The sequence below is a fragment of the Hippichthys cyanospilos genome, chromosome 18 (genome assembly GCF_059441005.1).
Source record: "Hippichthys cyanospilos isolate Australia breed blue-spotted pipefish chromosome 18, RoL_Hcya_1.0, whole genome shotgun sequence".
NCBI lineage: Eukaryota > Metazoa > Chordata > Actinopteri > Syngnathiformes > Syngnathidae > Hippichthys > Hippichthys cyanospilos.
This window is the reverse complement of record NC_142386.1, coordinates 945,550-964,169: the sequence shown is the minus strand read 5'-3', so window position 1 is coordinate 964,169 and position 18,620 is coordinate 945,550. Positions and strand designations below refer to the sequence as shown.

The following is an 18,620-nucleotide window of genomic DNA, read 5'->3' as shown; positions in this document are numbered from 1 at the left end:
GGTGCCCAGAAGTCTAATTAGAGTGAAGACTGTAGCTGACCAAACATGATAACAATCGGAGTTTACGCTTGAAAATTTCGATTTATTACAAAAATAAATCCAGGTAAGAAATTTACAACGCTCCAGTGCAGTACTACCAGTTGTAATCTCCTCCCTCCCGGCAGTTGTATCTACTCATTTCCTCCACAATTCCCATTTCTGCCATAGAGGTGGATCTATTTTTCCCGCGGCCATACTGGTACACAATACCTTGCTTCAAGCCATAATCTATTGACACACGGTGTTATTAATACGTTATTCACCACCATTGACAGCTATAGATGATAATACAGCATTAATGAAATGGATATCATGACGGCTTTTGTATCATAAATCCTCATAGCATTCAACCTCGACTCCTCATCCCTGCCACATGCAATTTCTCGTCAGATGCATCCGTGTAAAGCCATTCTCTCTCTGAGGCGCCTGCGGGGATTTTAGTGCAACGGAGGCAGGAAGAGAGACTGCATTGTCCACATGAAAAACATTATTAGCCATAATCAATGCAGCCCGCATGATTTTGAGCCTGCCCCTCTACCATAGATACCCTACACACTACTCCCCTCTAATCAGATCAATATGCTTTATAGGCATAGATAGGGAGCGACAATAGACATTGGAGGGAAAAAGGAAGTGAATAAGCAATAGAATATTAAACACAATCATTGAATATGAACTGTCCTGGATAGGTTTGGCAATAAGATTTTCTTTAGATGCAAATTTTTGTTCATGCAATTGATAACTATTAAATCTGCCAAAATTGTGTTGCTTCACCTGCGCCCAAACATAGACCTGCTTTTAGCTGTCTTTCTTTTTTTCCTCATCACTCAAAGTGATGTCAGAACCAAAGAATGATTTATGTATATTTAGAGTAGACAAAGAAATGACACCGTGATGTCAAAAGGCGTCTCGCAGACATCATTGATGTCACACTTTAATACAAAATGAGCACTTTTTGTGCTATTTACCTTTGATGCGCTACGTGTGTGCGACCGTGCCGCTTCGGCTTCATTTCTTACGATGTTTGCACACACAATTTCATCAAAATGCTTTCCACGTGAAGAAAGCGGTACGGGCAAAGATGGACGACTCCCCGAGTGAAGCCGCTTACTGCCTGTGCCCGGGAGCCAAATTTCACTCGCCTTTCGGCGGCTACAAGGTTCTCTCCGTTCTGGGCGAGGGCACCTTTGGCAAAGTGGCCAAGTGTCGCAAGACGGACACGAACAAGACGGTGGCGGTGAAGATGATTAGGAACCAGGGAAACTTTGCTGTGCAGGCCAGGTTTGAGGTTGTAAGACAAGACAATAGATAGACTTGGCTCCGGCTCTCTATAATATTGCGCTTGAGTAAAACTGAATTTTTGGAATGGGAACCGTCTTGAATATTTGCAGATTGAGGCACTACAGAAAATCCAAACGCTAGAAAACTACTCCAGTCACCTGGTCCAGTGGATCAGCACTTTCATCTACATGGGCTACATTTGCCTGGAATTTGAGTACCTGGACAAAAGTTTGTTTGACTTCATGAAGGAGCGACATTTTAAGCCCCTCCAAGTCAAGGAGATCCGACCCATCGTCAACCAGGTATGTCAAGCCAGTCAGACTAATCGTAAGCCTTCCAATTCCATTGATTTAATCCCATCATTTAGTATGTTTTTTTTCACCAACAATTTAAAACAGTTCCCAGGTGTCAACGTCACCCAAGGACAAGTCAATTTTTTTACAATATACCCCAATTAACATACACTTTGTGTCAGCTCGCCAGGGCTCTGGACCACCTTAAGGGTGCAAAGATGATTCACGCTGACCTTAAGTTGGAGAACATAATGTTCATAAACCATCGGCAGCAGCCTTACCGCGTCAAACTCATCGACTTTGGCCTGACGCACGACATCGCAGATGCCAGACCTGGCTCGTACATTCAGAGCCGCCCCTACCGGTGTTTTACTAGTTACCAGTTTACTGGTTTTGGGATTTACTGGTTTTACTATTTTTCGATCATTTTTGCAAGTGGTCTTCACGGCGTCTAACTAGACTTTGTTGACTCTCTCTCAGGTCTCCGGAGATCTTAGTGGGAGCGCCGTACAACGAGGCAGTCGATGTTTGGTCCATGGGCTGTGTGACTGCTTTTTTGTACACCGGTACACTGATTTTCCCTGGCAAGAATGACTATGAAATGGTAAATATCAACGTGGGCTCAAATTGTGATCCAAATTGTGACTACGGTTAAAGCGAGTGCGGCTTAGGGGGTTTGGTTGGGGTGTTAGGGTTTATGTTTTGAAGTTCTTGGGATGGGGTAGAGGTTTTGAAGTGCTTGGAATGGAGTAGAAGGAAGCGTATAGCTTACAGTCGGAAGTTTACGGTGTCAGATGTTAGAGCTGAGAGGAACTATTTCGTGCTATCCATTGGAGTTGTGATCAAATTACCCCATGTTTGACTTAAAGGTCTAAAGTTTCCACAGTGACTTTGATGTGTCATATGTTCAGATAACATACATCACAGAGACTCAAGGAGCATTTCCAGACAGTCTTCTCATCTCTGGAAAAAAGACTGAACACTATTTCCAGCAGGAAAGTGAAACCAGTCTGTGGAGCCTTAAGGTAAAATCCCGCCATGTGCCACAGGTGGGTGGAAATAAACAGACCATGAGTTGTGTTCAGGAGTGTTGTTTTCTTTTGAACACAAGAAACAAAATATCCCATAATATCCCGATGCTTCTCTCCAGAGGTGTGAGTCAGGTTGAGTCCGTTGTCTCTTAATTTTGAGTAGGAAACTCTCAGATTTTCAAGTGTAAACAAAGTCACGATTTCCATCAAGTCTAAAAAATACCAAGTCGGAGTCCGGTCTAACCTCTATCATTTCTCGGCAGACGTCGGAAACATATCAGCAAGAAACCGGAATAGCAGTCAGAATGACCAATAAGCTTCAGTTGAGCTCTCTTGACCACCTCCTCCAAGTACGATCTGAACAGGTCTAAAGAGAATCGTCGCAAGATTCGAATGAGTTTTGTTTTCCAGCTCCAGCAGTTCCAGTGGTGTTACACCAAACACCCATCGGACCAGGTCGTGTACTCGACCGATAAGCTGATGTTTGTAGACATGTTAAAGGGGATGTTCCATCTGGATGCGTCCCTACGGATGACGCCCCGCCAGGTGCTGGAGCACCAATTCATAAGCATGAGCCACCTGTGGCCTCACTTCGCCATCAGCCCCCAGTAAAAACCTAAAACATGTTTTCACTTTATTGGATTCTCCTGTCTGATGGAAGCTTTCTTTTTCTCACAGTGTTAGGTTTTGCTGCGGTATAATGGCTGCCTGTGATAGCAAACATCCGAATGCTAAAAAGACAGAAGTGTTCCAGGATAATCCAGACAACCGCGTCTGGAAAAAAAAACAGTCGGGACACAAGAGAACAAAGGAAGGTGAGGCAGAAGAAGCACTTCATATTCCCAAAAAGCGAAAAAGTGCAGATGCAGGGTGTCAGCCCAGGTAGGCTCCACTACACGGCTCATCAATACCTAACCTGAACCCCTAACTTTCCAACGACTGTTTTCATTCATCAGTTTTGTGTCTGACCACCTCTACGTGAGACATCTGGCGGACTCTGCGCAACCAGTCCAACCTCACTCCAGGGTCTCCAAGAATGCAACACAGCATTTTGACGTTCACTCGGTGTCCAAGAGAAGAGCAAGCGTGAGGCTGGTGAAGGATGCTGGGAGGGCTCGAGCAGTGGAACAGAAAGCAAAGGGTACCCGATCTGACCACCAGACTAACCCTGACCCTGTACTCTGAAATGGAATCAAATGTGTGGTTCGGAACAGAGATAAAAATGAAGATAATCATGCCTTTTCCCTAACTGTGACCTCCAAAGCTAACCCTTGTCCCTAACTCTATAACGCCAAACTACAATCCCAAAACACTTTGCTTCTGATATGAAATCCAGGGTGGGACCTTCAAATATGAAAACCAGGATGGGGCTCGAGCGAGACATCTGGAGGATTCAGGCCCAGGATCAAGAACATCCATCCCAACCATTCATAACCCTCGCTTCCACAAACCTTAAGTCGCCTCTGCTCTTATTGAACCCTTTTATTTATTTCAAACCTGAACCCCCATCGTGGATTATAATTGATTGGAATCAGAGTCGTATCTGCTGTTCTTCACTTCTCTCTGCATGTAACGTTGCAAAACATTAAAAGGATTTCAAAATAAAGGTTTCCAAAGAACCGGCGTTCATTATATCATGACGACGTCTGTATTTTCACACCCGTCATCCTTCCTGACAAGCCAGGCAGGCGAGGGTGGGCCGGCCACTGATGCACTGACGCTCATTAATAAAACTTTTATTCTCAGTCAGGAAATGCATTCGAGCCCCGGTGGCTGGAGCTCCTCTCAGACACAGGAAATGGCCGCTTGGCCAACAGCCAATCGTGCTATTTCAGGGGGGGAGGGAGGGGGCGCTTCATCCGGAGCCAATCAAGCCGGGCCCGGTCGCTTAATGGATCCGTGTCTCGACTCATCCGCGCACCCACATATCAGCGGCAATTAGAGGGCGTGTGGGTGCGACCGGAGAAGCAGCTGGCAAAAGGGGGGGGGGGATGGACAACCAAACATGTCGGAATCCATTGTGGAACTGAGAAGACGATTTGATGACAATTTGACCATTCTCTGAGCAGTCAGTTTGGAATTGTACCAAATCCAACAATGTTTTTGTAAAACATACATAAAACAATACAATGATTTGCAAACTCATCCCAACTCATATTGAGGACGTGAGATATTTAAGGGTCACAGTGATGCCTGCAACATGTAACACATTTGCAAAGCCGTAAACTGGCTCTGTTTAATAGGAATTAAACAGCTGGATTTTGCTGAAAAATTAACATTCGATGAATATTGAGAACATAGTGGAAAAAAATACTGGAACAACACCAATTGGGTTGACTTCCCCTTCACATGTTTTTTACATTTTGTTCTCAATAAAAGACTATTTTATCGCAGCACTTCGAGGAATAAGAAAACTCCCTCACACAGTTCTCAAAACAAAATTGCTAAGTGCTTGTCTCAAGTTGTTGACTTGTCACTCCCATTTATTGACCATACATCTGTTTGCATACGCGAAGCAGCAGAGCAAGCCGTGACACTCAGCAAATGTTGAAATATATACCAGCCATACTGATTTGGATTCCACGAGTTGTTGCAAGTAGCTTTGTGCACGTGATGGCCACTTGAGTGTATGTGCGTGAAGTGGCTTGAATTCAGTGATGGGAGAGGGTGGGGGTCGAGAGGGAGGAGTGTGAGCGTGTTTGCATGAGAGAGAGAGAGAGAGAGAGAGAGCAAAAGTGTGAGAGCATGCAGCCCTCACAGCCATTCATCTCTGGAGAAGAGACACGGGCGCTACTACGCGGCGGGGGAGAGAGTTCTTTGTCAACGATTTGTGTGTTCTTGACTTTTCTGCACTTTGTTACTTTGAACCCGCACCTTTTCCTCATCGCTGACTTGCCAGCATCCCAGAAAGGCTCACACGCCATCCGATTTTTAGAAGAAGGCGGTGGCGGCGGTGGCGGCGGTGGGGGAGGAGGTAACCTCAGGAGGACGCACAGGGATCCCAGCTCCGGGAAGAGGAGGAGGAAGAGGAGGAGGAGGAGGTGGGAGAGGGCACATCCTGCTGATAGGGAGCATCTATGAAGCCTCTCTTTTTTCCATGCGCGCACACGCCAACATTTACGCTATTGTCACATCAACTATGACAGGGACTTCTTTTCTGCACAGCATCCTGTGAATTAGGTTCCTATATTTACCACGGATGCAGATTGTAACCATACGTTAGTTTACGTGAGGACAGTTTGCAGAAAAGGACAGTAAGGACGAGTGCGAGATGGACCTCAATCCGATCAGGGGTAAGTTCTTCCTTTTTGAAAACTATATATGCCTGGTGGGGATCAAAAATCCGGTGCCCGTATGGATGCTCATCACTTTGCAAGGGGAAAAGTTGATTTCTTTACACAGTCACATCGTGGAGATTGGACCCTACATCAGCAGTCTTCAGTCAGTAGGTGGGGTATACCCTGAACTGGTTACTGGCCAATTGCAGAGCACACAAGGACATAAACGGACAACACACTACTCACGAACACACCTCAGGACAATTTTCCGCACATGATTTTGGAATGTGAAAGGAAACCAGAGTACCTGGAGAAAACCCATGCAGGCACTGGGAGAACATACAAACTCCACAGACTAAGGCCAAAGCTAGAAAAAAAAGAACTTGGCACTGTTTACACGCTGAGAGAGACCTTCATGGCCTCCTTAAATTTGACATTAAGCGAGGTTCTTTCCATCTGCTGAACGTGTAAACTTATAATCTCTGTTCCTTTTAATTAGGGGTGCGAATTGTGATTAAGTTAAATTGCGTTCATCTTATTTTTAATCTCTAACTAACTTTCGGCTTTATGTATACCGGTTAGATGTGTCTCGATGAACTGGGCTTGTGCTCGTTGGGGTTGGAAAACAACGTCCCTGAAGCGGACAGTGATTGGCTGTCCTTATGTTCGGCATCGCCCGATAGGCTCTTGTTGTGGGTGGGAGGGCAAGGTCGGGAGCAGAAGAACGACGTGGAAACGCAGGGGCCATGTGGGAGTTGTCGGTGGATAAATGATCATTTTAATTTATAAAACGAATGCCCCGAAGGCACCTTTGATTGAGGTAGCGCGATTATTTGTAAGAAGGAGTTTTGCTTAGGACGGAAGCAGCTCAAGTTTAGCGTCGACTCGAGCAGCGCTGCAAAGATACTCTGGGAATCATTCCGAATGAGCACCAGTGAGAAAAATGATGTTCTCACGAGGGCTGCATGTATAATTCAGATCGCACATGGCAAAAGGAATAGTGGTGTCAAGCGTGGGGAAGAAACCCACCCAGGTCATGCGAGTCGCACGTATGAGGGTGGGGGGCTGATCCAAAAGATGATTTGGTCTGTGACTCAAGCATTTTCTAAAGCAACAGCTGACGATAGCGACACAGACGCTAATGTAGCAAACCGTAGGTCAACTATGCCAAACTCGAGAACACCAATTTTTTATTTTAAAGTGAATATTTTCTAATTATTTGGCCATGGTCGAAAATTAAGGTTGAAGCCAGCATCTGAGACTAGTCTCAAATAAATCGAAAGGAAAATGGTTACACCTGCATCACTTAAAGTATGTTCAAGGGAATGAATGACTGACACCACTTTTTTATTGCTTTATGTAAACGTGTTTGTTTTGGCACAGTAATACAATGTTTCCCACAACAAGCTCGTCTGTTGAAGTATGGGGACCAATCACACAGCAGGTCCATGTAAGTTCTGTGAGTTTTTGTCACAAAGTCTGATTACAGTCACAATCCAAAGATTTTAAAATTCGTTTTTAAAATTCTACGCATTCTTGTTTTTTGTCATCGTGGGGGCCAAAAATTCTACCCTCACCATAACGGACATTTGTGTGCGTGCGTGTGCGTAAACGTGACCGGGCCGCCGTTGCAGGGGTCGCCATTGATTGTCCTCAAGGTCGGATGCAGAACGTCGATAGCCATCTCCGCCGGGGCGGGCCGACGGATGATGGGATGGAGTGACGCGGGGGGTGGGGATGAGCGGATGATGGAGCGCAGAAGCGGTAGGAGGAATGACCGGCCACGGGTCGGAAGATGGGATGAGGGAGGGGGTGGGGACGGCCGGATGATGGAACGGATGAATGGATGATGGAGAAAGGGCATGAATGGAGTTTTTTGGTTTTAACATCACAGTGGAGGCACTAATGGTCTGGCTAACGCACTGTACGACCACATCACTGCCGAAACGTACGATTCGCACTAAAACTCAAGTTGGATTTGACCCGCTTCGAAAGACAAAAGTTTTGGGACGAACTTCTTAAAAAATGAATTCATCAATCAGTCAATAGGTTAATTAGAATTGGTACCTGAATGAATTCAAATCAGTTTTCACCAGTGAAATGAACTGAAATACCAATGTCGCGCTCCACTCTCCCAAAAGTATAACATGTGCCTTTAAGGGGCGTGGCACAGTAAGTGACAACTGGGTTCATATTTGGATGAACTTTTTGGAGGGTTTCTTTCGAACTGTTCTCTTTGTGTTTGACTTTTTGACTGACCCGTTTAGAGGATGGCAGGTCAAAAACTCTTTGCATTTTTTTCTTCCATGTTCTTTGTTTAGGATGCCCTAAATATGATGAGCTAGTTTTTCTGCCTTTTAACTTTGATTGCCCGATCACCTCGAATAAACATACTGTATAGACATCAAGGTTAAACCAGGCATAGATTCATTTTGACCTGTTACAAATAAAACAGAGAGAGAGTCACGTTAAACTTTATACAAAAGTAAATCATGGAAATGGGCACAATTAATGCAAAATGGCTGACTTTTTCTGTCTTTCTGGACATGTGTTCTTGAGACTCATAATAGATACTTTGCAAAGTGAAAATGAGCTTTGAAATCGTAATTTAAACTCATTTGTCAAGACAGCCCAAAATCGAAGTCCAGAAAAAAAGTTCCCACAAATATTCACGTTTTAAAAAATGTTTGTTGTCACTTTATACTTTTTACTTATTTACCATGACTCTCGGAGGACTTTATCAAAAGAGCAATGGGCTCCCCACCTCTGTGCTATAGCAACTTCCTCAATAACTTTCCCATACATGACTTTTCATAAGTATATTTAACAGGGTTCCCCAAATGTTTGAACTTCCATACTTAACCTAATTTAGGGATTTCTCTTTGCATTTTTTCCTCTCAGAGACCTATGCTACATCTGAGTAAATATACCAGTGCATTGTAAATAAAAACTGTATGTTAATTATTTATAAATCTTTATTTGTACACATTAAAAGCTCCATATCACTATTTTTGTGCCTGAGTGGCTCAACAAATAACTGTAACCAAAAACACTTACACTAAATTATATGCAATTTAAAACAAACAAACAAAGAGACGCACTCTTGGACGATATTCGGTCCTACCTTTGATTCTAACCCTTGACATTAGAAAAAATCTCACACAAAGGGTGCTTGTTCTGTCATAAAACACTATCTGGAATTTTCTATTTTAGAATAGTCCTAACGTTATAGAATAATACCGTTTTACCGTCCTTAATTCATTTCCCACTTTTTAAATACCTGGAAACTGATCAAGTTTATTTCCATACTTGTGTAGGAAGCCTTTTATTAAAATCCTTTACGGCGTCATGATCCCTTGGTCATTGGCTGACCCTTCCCTTCCTGTGACCGCCCCCGCCCCCGCCCCCGCCCCCCCTCTTGGTCTTCAGTGTCTATTTCAGTCTTTCCGTCACGGTCAGATTCAGCACATCCGGTATCTCATCAAGTTTATTGTCATCCAATCCTGCTCCTGCTGCTGCTGCTGCTGCTGCTGCTGCTCCCGGGAGGACATCCAAGAAGGAACGCCTCGGGGTCTTAGTGGCGAGTCTTTACAGAGGACCGTACTTTACGTCTGAAAAGTGATGATGCAACTAACGAACATGGAATTTGTGGGCTCTTTTCAAGTCATTTGGTTTTACAATTGAATGGCTGACTTGGCAGAACATTGCACGAGCACTAAATAGAATAACTGAAGAAAAAACACAAAGAGGTCATGCCACCGCCCTGCTTAGCATTTAGCTAGCATGATTTTTTTTTTTTTAAGGAAACATATTTTCTTCTATTTTCTAGTGCTGCAAGGTCCCTCGTGTATATATAATCACTGCATATATACATCACAGTAATAGTTTCGTCTTGAAGAACCTCAATTTACTTGCAGCGGCTTTTCAAAATATTTTGGTCGCTTACATGAGGTCATGGCGGAGAGAGCTTGCTCAGTCCATTATAAAGCCCATCGACCGTCCAGATTCAACGGAGGTCAGAGGGAAAAACACATTTCAACCTTAAGCAAGCATGATTTTTTTTCATGGACGCAGAACGCAGAATTTGTCATGCAACTCTCGAGTTGGATGGTGCACCAAACGAGTCCTGAAAAAATATTTCCGTGCCAACGAGAGTCTCGCAGCGAATCATTTCATGTTTGTGTGCACGCGCGTCTGTGGTGGTCCGCCAGTCCGGTCACACCGATACTCCCCGAGCACCGCGATGAGGGCCTTGCTCAGGTTACCGCATTGCTAGCACAAGGGCCTCTGTTAAGGTTTGCCGCATCCGCAATTCACTTCTCTCACCTCGGCAAGAGACGGAAAAAGTTTTCGCTGGCGTTATTTGGCTGCCGAGCAAGATCGCGAACATCTTTCCGGTCCGCGTTTTCCGTTAAACAAAAAGAGGATTCTTTGAAATCGACTTCAATTTGACTAGCAATAAAAAAGTACATGGGAAGTCATCCGCCATGAATCATCGTTCGTGTCGACAACATCAAGCAGTTGTCTGAAATGAGCCCACGGGTGGGGAATATCTTGCTTCTCTGAATCTGTTGTATCATCGTCATTAATGCTCCCCGGTGCACATTAGTGATCATGTGACACGTTGTTGGCTCGTCATGTAATGTGATAAGGGAGGCTGATATGGAAAGACGTTGCGCTTGATATCCGAGTTAAGGGCCGTGGACTTTTACACTCTTTGTCCTCGCTGACAAGAGATTTCAGCGCATATGTAGAATAATTGCCTTACTGGTAACGTTTTTTTTCTACACCTGCTCTTGTAAACTTGTAGGGCAACGTTGACATACTGGTAGGGCAACTACTTGTTACTAGTGAGGTAAAACTGCAGTAACTGACTTTTACCCGCTCGTTATAAATATATGTAAACGTATGATTGTGTTATAGCTGTATTTTATGAGCTGGTGAGTTATTACAATACTGTAATAATACTGTTTGTTTGCTCGCCAGTTAAAAATGATAAAAGACAACAACAACAACAACAAAAAGTCTATCTCTCCATACAACCGGTACCAACCGGGCCCTGGACTGGTGGCAGGAGAACACAGAGCTAGACAGCAAAATGATGAAAAAGGTCTGACTCTTGTTATTCAGCCTGCTTGCTAGTTAGCTCGTTTCCTGGCTAAGATAGTAGCATTGTGGAAAAAACCCTGAGATGTTCAGCATAAAATCCCGTTTTTATTCCACTCCAAACCATTAACTTGGTCTGATGAATTTAATGGCAGGCTAAAAAAAAAACAAAAAAACCTCTCATGTCACGTCTTCTTTCCTACATAGATGTATGACAAAAACTTTGGTCTTTTTTTTCCATGTATCCTCTATGAATATTTTGCCATACCCCCAAAGGGTCCTCTGAGATGAGACTTTTGCCTTTTTCCTTTATCCGCTTATCGATTCATCTTGAGCTTTTATTCAATTGACTCTACTTTGCTGCCATGCATTTCCTGCACTTGTCTTTATTTTCCTTGAGCGTCTATCTGACATCTTCATAGCTAATTTATGCAGGGACACAGGCTCTTCTCTGCTGGCCTAAACCCTATCAGAACCACTGACCTACATTTACTGCACAACATGCATTTGATTATTTGTTGCATGAAATTGTCCCGACAGCCTATTCACATTACTTTGTAGCATTAGTTTAATAGTTGGTTTGATGTTGATGCTGCATTCGAGGAAGGGGGGGGGAAGTCAGATTCATTCGCTCGCATTGTCCCAGTTCTGAACTCAACATGATGTAAACGTGATGACTGATTGTGTTAGGTTGATTTTTTTGTTTTGGTTTTCAAAACATATTTTTAATTTATATAAAGAAATTATTATCACACCTTCAAAGCAAACCATAACTTTGAATAACCATACAAGAAGATAACGGCAAATCTGCACACAATCAGTACAAATCATGTTGTTATGTGTAGATACTTGGAATATCTAATATCTAATATATATTATACATACATGCACGCAAATGAATGCGTTTTTCTTTGATGATAAGTCGGAAAAGTCCGAGTTCCAACCATCCACGACCTTCAGCCATAGCAGGATGTAAATGCATTTGATATTTTGGCTGGCTGATATAGTCAGTTAGTTAGTTAATTAGTTATTTAGCAGAATGTTGAAAAAAAAATCACAATTTGTTAGTTAGCTTGTTAGCTACAGATATTTAGTAGTAAATAGCAGGATATAAAAACATCCAACTTCAGAGTGAATCAGACTGGGCATTAGTTAGTCAATTTGTTAGATGGTTGCTTGTTAGCTCTGAACGGGAAGAGCATTTGAAAACGAAACATCTCATTCTATAGTCGCTTAGTTAGCATAATGGTGAAAAATCACACCGATTGTACGTAATGGAGATAGTGAGTCAACAGGTTCCTGCAAAAAAACGTTTGACTGCAATTTTCGACGGTGGCTCTGTAGCAACTAACGGAGTATCCAACACACTTGTTTTGGGACTTCTGTGTTTGCAGGTTTGTCTGATGTCCCGTGAGCGTCGGCCCGCTGCCGCCCACCCCGCTGGTGCCATCCACTGTGGGTCTGGAAAATGGACCCCGCTCAATCCTTTAGGATGGAGCTGGACAGGCTGGACCTCCAGCAGGTCCCGGTGCTGTCGCTGGAGCAGATCCGTGCCATCCGGACCAACAACGACTACGTGGAGCGGCCGGTGGCGCTAGAACTGCCGTCCCAGTCTGGATTTTTCTACACCCACGACGAGCGATACCCGCACGGAATATACTCGCAGCACCCTCTGCCGCCCCGCCACGCCGCGCTGCCCCGGAGTCAAAGTCAGCAGCACGCCCACATGTCCCGCATCAGCCGCTCCAGCACAATGAGCTCCTCTATGTCCAGGACCAGCGCCGGCTCGGACCAGAGGCTGTTGGCGGGCTCGACGCCCTCGCACTCCGGCTCGGCCTCGGCGGTCCGCGCGCAGCCGAAAGGAGAGCTCAAGCCCGATCCCTCCCTGAACAAAATCCCGGCGGAGGACGAGCCGGGCCGGCACCAGTTCATCTGCGAGCGCTGCGCCCGCTGCAAGTGCCACGAGTGCTGCGCCCCGCGCCGCCTGCCCTCCTGCTGGGCTTGCGGCCAGCGTTGCCTTTGTTCGGCGGAGAGCGCCGTGGAGTACGGGACCTGCCTGTGCTGCGTCAAGGGCCTCTTCTACCACTGCTCGGCGCAGGACGACGAGGACAACTGCGCCGACCGGCCGTGCTCCTGCGCCCCGGCGCACGCCCCGGCCCGCTGGGGCACCATGGCCCTCCTGGCCGTCTGCCTGCCCTGCCTCTGCTGCTACCCCCCCGCCAGGCTGTGCCTCGCCCTGTGCCGCCGCGCCCACGACCGAGCCACGCGACCCGGCTGCCGGTGCGGCAACACAAACACCGTGTGCCGCAAGATCTCCGCTTCCAACCCCAACCCCGAGCCGGGTCCTCCCTCCGCGAGCAAGGCTGCGGAGAAGTCGCTATGACAGGCCCGGATTGGTGGCAGCAAGACGCCAACCGTTACCCGTGCCCGGCTCCCGTGTATGCGCCCGCCCGTTCTCCGGGTCGAGAGGGACCAAAAGCTTTACTGTGCCTGTTTGCCTCGGAAACTAAAAGCTAAACCCGAAGACGTGAAAAGAACTCCTCCTCCTCCTCCTGCTGCCCAATCGAGATGTCCGACACGCATTTATTTATTAACAGCCCGCCGAGTGATGCTTTTGCGGGAACTCGCAGGTGTACCGCAAAGGATTTCGGAATCCGGAAGCTTCCTGTAATGATTGGAAGGCCAAGGAACCGACACTTTGAACATTTGCAACACTTTGGGAACGCTCTGACGCTTCCGCAAAAAGGGACCACAAACTGTCAGAATGCAATCCAAATGCCATTAAGCTCATTTGTATGAGGTGGACACACGGTACTGCGCAAAAGTGGAAGTGTACCGAGGCAGGTGTACCGAGGTCATCGCCAACTTTCGTTTTTCTGGAGGAACAGAGCGGATGGGCTCCGGGACTTGAAACAGCCAAAAATGAAGGGTTCTACACGGCACCTCGAGAAAATGTCCTAGGAATGGATTTGAACCCGATCTGTTCTCAACAGAAGTCACTGGCGGTAGCTTCGGCCTTTTGCGCGGTACATTTGCAGCAGACCTGGAACATTGTAATGCCCCTGAAAAAAAGGGACCACGCACTGTCTGAATGGAATCTCAATGTTATTAAGCTCATTTGTATGACAAAGTTGCACGGTGCTGCGCGGAAGTCAGTGGCCCCCGAGGCAAATCGCAGAGCGGATTCTTTTAAGCCAAACACGAGTGCCCTTTTTATTCAGAAACATATTCAATTTGACAACAAGCCACTTTCCCATAAAATAACCACCAATATCTATTTTTTGGAATACTAACCCATGTTGTGTCACTCCGAGATGCTTCTCTCCATCTTTTTAAGAAATCCCAATCGTTGCGGGGGCCTTCGACTTTTGCGCAGCACCTTTTCAAAAGTGCGTTGTTCAACAACAGGGTGGGCCGGGTGGGCATTTGTCCATCGAGCGCGTATTCGTATGTGTGTGCGGGCGTGTCCGTGAGTGCAAGCGTGAAGAATAAGGATTTGTCTTCATCGTTGTCCGATTGGTAGCCAGCCTCTTTGCGTGGGTCCGGTCGGGATCGTCTGTCGCCAAGCTCCCCGGCGAGCCCGCACCCCGGTCCCCCGCACATCGCCCGCCTCCGCTTCCCACCGGTTTATCCTCCATCCCTCCGGCCGCGCCTGCCTCTCCCCTTTCGCCGGACGCCGGGCTAAAAGCCTCCCGTTGAAGCGAGAGTTGATCAGACGGGCAATTATCTCGGCCGTTGCTCTTAATGGGCCGGACGAGAATGCAGGAAGGAGTTGCGGTGTTTTGGCGGATAGAGAAGGCGGAACGGAGGGGAAAAGAGGAACAGGCTCGGGTTTCCTGACCCGCGCGTGCACGTGTGTGCATGTCTTCAAATGAACGTGCGTGCGTGCTCGTGGGATGCATGACAACAACACTCGACGCGTTAAATTCTTCTTTTGCGATTATATTTTTATATGCAAGCTCACAGTGTTGAAATTACTATTTTTTTTTAATCGCGCTTCCATGACGACGGTTGTCAGATCAGGAACTTTTGCATCTGGGAACATCGACGAAACAATCACAAAAGGATGCATGACAAATGGTTAGGATGTGTGCAAAATCTCCTCCTGAATAGGTGGCTGGATCATTTGGAAAGGTAATAATATGGGGAAAAAAAATATTGTTATGAGTACAAAGTTTAAAATTTTATTTTAAAAAAATCATGTTCGCATAATAAAACCGTGACGTTACAATTATTAAAATAATAAAAAAAATAAAGTTGTTTGGAACGATGTATTTGGATTAAAGAGTTGCAATGACACACGAAAGAAGATATGTCATAACTATTTAAAAAGATGTCAAAATACGAGAATAAATACGTGGAATTCCGAAAGTCATGTCATAAATTTAATTGACAAATGTAACGCGCCCTCGTTTGGGTTTGTCATTGAAATATCCCGAGCTATTGTAAAATTACCATTTATCCTCACAATTTTTTTTCTTGTAATTCTGGTCAAAGTATCAGATTTTTCTTGTCATCTTTATTAACTTTCAGGTAATTATACAACTTTTATGTAATATATATATATATATATATATATATATATATATATATATATATATATATATATATATATATATATATATATGCTGCATATGCAGCATTTCATTTGCAGCAAATCCTAAATAACACTTGCGAGAAAGGACAATGCGAAAAAAAATATTCCAAGTCACCACAGAGGCCATTTCGAACTGTGATGCAGCTGCTCATGTTAGAGAAGATTATTTTATTTGAAGACTTGAAAGTATTCAAGTTAGATGTGGGCATAGAGGTACTTGTTATATTTTAATTTATTTCTTGAACCTTTTATAGATCACAGATAACATAGCAAGACTTTTCAAGTTTTTTATTTTTGCAGCTAACTCGGGTGGGCAAACATTTTCCAATCAGGGGCCATTTCTGTCCTCCAAGGGCTACATTTACAGATGGAAACTGAATCAAGTAGCCTTACTATCATTACAAAATGCTGTTGTTGAAATCATCTTTTTTTTTTGCGATTGGTGGGCCAATGTGGCTATTAGACGTTATTTTCTTCCTATAAGATATTCTGGGGTCTTTCTTTGACTGCTCACATGCTGATGACGTTTCCCTAGCTGTTGAATAAAAGGCAATGACAGATAGCTCACCAATGCAGAAGTGATGCCACTTTGTTACTTTCAGTAACTCCTAACATACAAATAAAACAAGCAGGTGGTGACAAAGAGGTGAAGGAATAGATTACGGAAATACGATTGAAGCAGTGGCAAGCCATGGAAGGAATTTTGATAACATCCTGCAGGGTGATGTTATTTGTTACCCACACTGAATGAAATGCTCTTGGGAGAGGGCTGCATAATGCCCATTTGGTACACCGTTTGCATCTTGTTTGTTGCGGAGAAATTCAAGGAAAGTATATTGAACAAATAAATATATATATATATAGAAGTCTATCTAAGAGCTAATTATTATAATGATTATGATATATGAGCCGTATATGTTTCTTATGGGATGTGGCGTTGTTGGTTATTTATTTACAGGCTAATGGACACCATGGCAACCAGTGTGAGATGGACGGTGTATTTGATGTTTATAATTTTTGTTGTTGTTTTTCTGGCTATCCGGTGTGGCTGCTGCTGATGACGATTCAATAAAAAGGAGCTTTCCTAACATCAACGAGCATCTGTGTGTTGTATACGGGTGGAAAAAAACAAAACAAATAAGAAATGACAAAGGTGCTGTCTGAAAGTTGGGAGAAAAATGTGTTAATACTACAAAACACGTTTTAAGTTAGTCATTTTGATCTTCAGTGTACTTGTGTACTAATGTTCCGAGAAAAATGTTGAGACACTAAGAAAGAAAGCGGTAAACGTAACTACAACATACAATTAACGAAACACTCCAACGTTTTGTCCACAGTTATCAAGTCCACCTTTTGCATTTTTCCAATCTTTACATTTTTGTCCAACGATAGGCACTGCTGTTTGGGTTAGCAACAGCATTGCGCTGGATCAACGCTTATTGAAGTTGCGAGCGCTCATCGTGTTGACGGAGCGATCATGGAAGAATGTGCGCCCAGGGCCCCCAAAGGGACTCGAGGTGCTCTCCCAGCGAACTGACAACTAGTCATTGACCCCTCTGTCAAAGCAAGGGACCCCGCCCCCCAACCGTCCTCTTGTCCCCCTTGGGAGTCCCCCTCCTAGAGACAAAACCGGCTGTCCGTCAAACACCCATACAACTGTCAATCAATCACGGCGCTGCACCGGAATGTTTACGTGGATCTTTTTTTTTGGTTGTTTACAGCTGTCGTCACAGAGTAGATCAAATGAGCCAGAGGTCAAAGTTCAGGGCGAGAGACACTTCAGCATCCCAGCAGGTGGTTACATGAGCCACAAAAGTCGACATCAATTTGGCCAGTTCCAGTTTGGAGCGCACTGTTTGCATTTGAGATGATTTCATCCCTGGAGCAGCAAAGTGAAATTTGGTAGCAATACCTGTCGTGAGTAGACCCACAAAAAAAGTCTCCTGAAACCATGCCATTATTTTTTTGGAAGGCCATAGCAAGCCAGGGTAGAAAACACCAACACATAAGTCAGTAGAGGAAAGAAGAGAAGATTCTCAGGGAGGAGGATGCAGGGATAGAGGGGGGTGAGGGGGAAGGGGATTTGAGGGGAGGATGGGAATGTTATCTGCAGGGGTCACGCGGTCAGGCGAGAAGCTTCAACTCGCTTCCTGTTCCTGCTGCTGCTATGACAAACAACAACAACTCCCCTTCTGGAATTCAAATGCATCCCCTCCCGAGCATTCCTTTTTTTTTTTTTCCCGGCGGAGAATCCTTTCAGAATGAAATGAAAAGTCAAATGCAGAACGTCCGTCGGACTGGTTGGCTTGTGTTCAAGCATGCGGCTGCTACGTTCAAGGACAGCGCTAAAACATCTGTTCAAAGCCTGATATCACCCTCTTTAAGAACTCTTTTGAGATTCTTTTGGGTTTTTTTTCCACAAGAAAACCGTTAAAATGGTGTAACATAGGGTATATATTAACATGGGGAGAGAGAGAGAGAGAGAGCAAATCAATTGGAACATAAACCCCTCCTTGCCTTGACTGTAAGATTGCTATCTATAAAAATTGTATAAGTATTTCTAAACCTGCATCCTTTTTAATAAATGACAAAAGAAAAAAGCTATATAAAGAATATAAATAAACTTTCAACAAGTGTTATTTTTTTCAGCATTTATACGGGCTCTAGCTTAATCTAAAACAGGAACTAAAATAACCAAGTGCATCAGAGTGCCTGAAACATAAGAAAAAGGATGAAAATTCTTATTTTATTGCAATTACCCTTCACATGACAAAAACTGCTTTGTTTTGGGATATTGCATTAAACAGAAAACAATATTCACACGGCGAGTCCATCAAAGTGGGGAAGTGGAAGTACAAGCTTTTTTTTATACTTTTTTGCAGGAAACCACAAAGCAGTAGGTACCAGAAAACGTGGAATAGAGCCGGGCACATTCATGGGTTCATGTTTATTTGACGCTTATCCGGGTGCCAAAGAAGCTGCAACATCATCAAGT

General features: G+C 44.5%; 2 protein-coding genes across 4 annotated transcripts; both read left to right on the top strand.

Annotated features, from left to right (window-relative positions):
- Positions 1-1,025: 1,025 nt before the first annotated feature.
- On the top strand, positions 1,026-4,229 carry LOC148408292 (homeodomain-interacting protein kinase 2-like). Of its 3 annotated transcripts, none has more exons than XM_088441273.1 (9): positions 1,026-1,327; positions 1,431-1,622; positions 1,796-1,953; positions 2,094-2,217; positions 2,525-2,662; positions 2,908-2,994; positions 3,056-3,252; positions 3,323-3,526; positions 3,601-4,229. In XM_088441273.1, the coding sequence occupies exons 1-9, from the start codon at positions 1,121-1,123 to the stop codon at positions 3,827-3,829; spliced, it is 1,536 nt and encodes a 511-aa protein (XP_088297399.1). In that variant the 5' UTR covers positions 1,026-1,120; the 3' UTR covers positions 3,830-4,229. The 3 variants fall into 3 exon arrangements, with proteins under 3 accessions (XP_088297399.1, XP_088297398.1, XP_088297397.1); XM_088441272.1 differs by having other exon boundaries at positions 1,796-1,977; positions 2,525-2,638; XM_088441271.1 differs by having other exon boundaries at positions 1,796-1,977.
- A 1,206-nt stretch (positions 4,230-5,435) lies between these two features.
- On the top strand, positions 5,436-15,555 carry LOC148408291 (protein sprouty homolog 3). The gene is made up of 2 exons (XM_088441070.1): positions 5,436-5,937; positions 12,423-15,555. Exon 2 carries the CDS (start codon positions 12,497-12,499, stop codon positions 13,409-13,411), a length of 915 nt encoding a protein of 304 aa, XP_088297196.1. The 5' UTR covers positions 5,436-5,937; positions 12,423-12,496; the 3' UTR covers positions 13,412-15,555.
- Positions 15,556-18,620: the final 3,065 nt, after the last annotated feature.

Coding starts and splice junctions, on each gene's coding strand:
- LOC148408291 (XM_088441070.1), top strand. CDS start 12,497: ATGGACCCCGCTCAATCCTTTAGGATGGAGCTGGACAGGCTGGACCTC.
- LOC148408292 (XM_088441271.1), top strand. CDS start 1,121: ATGGACGACTCCCCGAGTGAAGCCGCTTACTGCCTGTGCCCGGGAGCC. Junction 1,623..1,795: donor TCCGACCCATCGTCAACCAG/GTATGTCAAGCC, acceptor ACTTTGTGTCAG/CTCGCCAGGGCTCTGGACCA. Junction 3,527..3,600: donor GATGCAGGGTGTCAGCCCAG/GTAGGCTCCACT, acceptor TTCATTCATCAG/TTTTGTGTCTGACCACCTCT.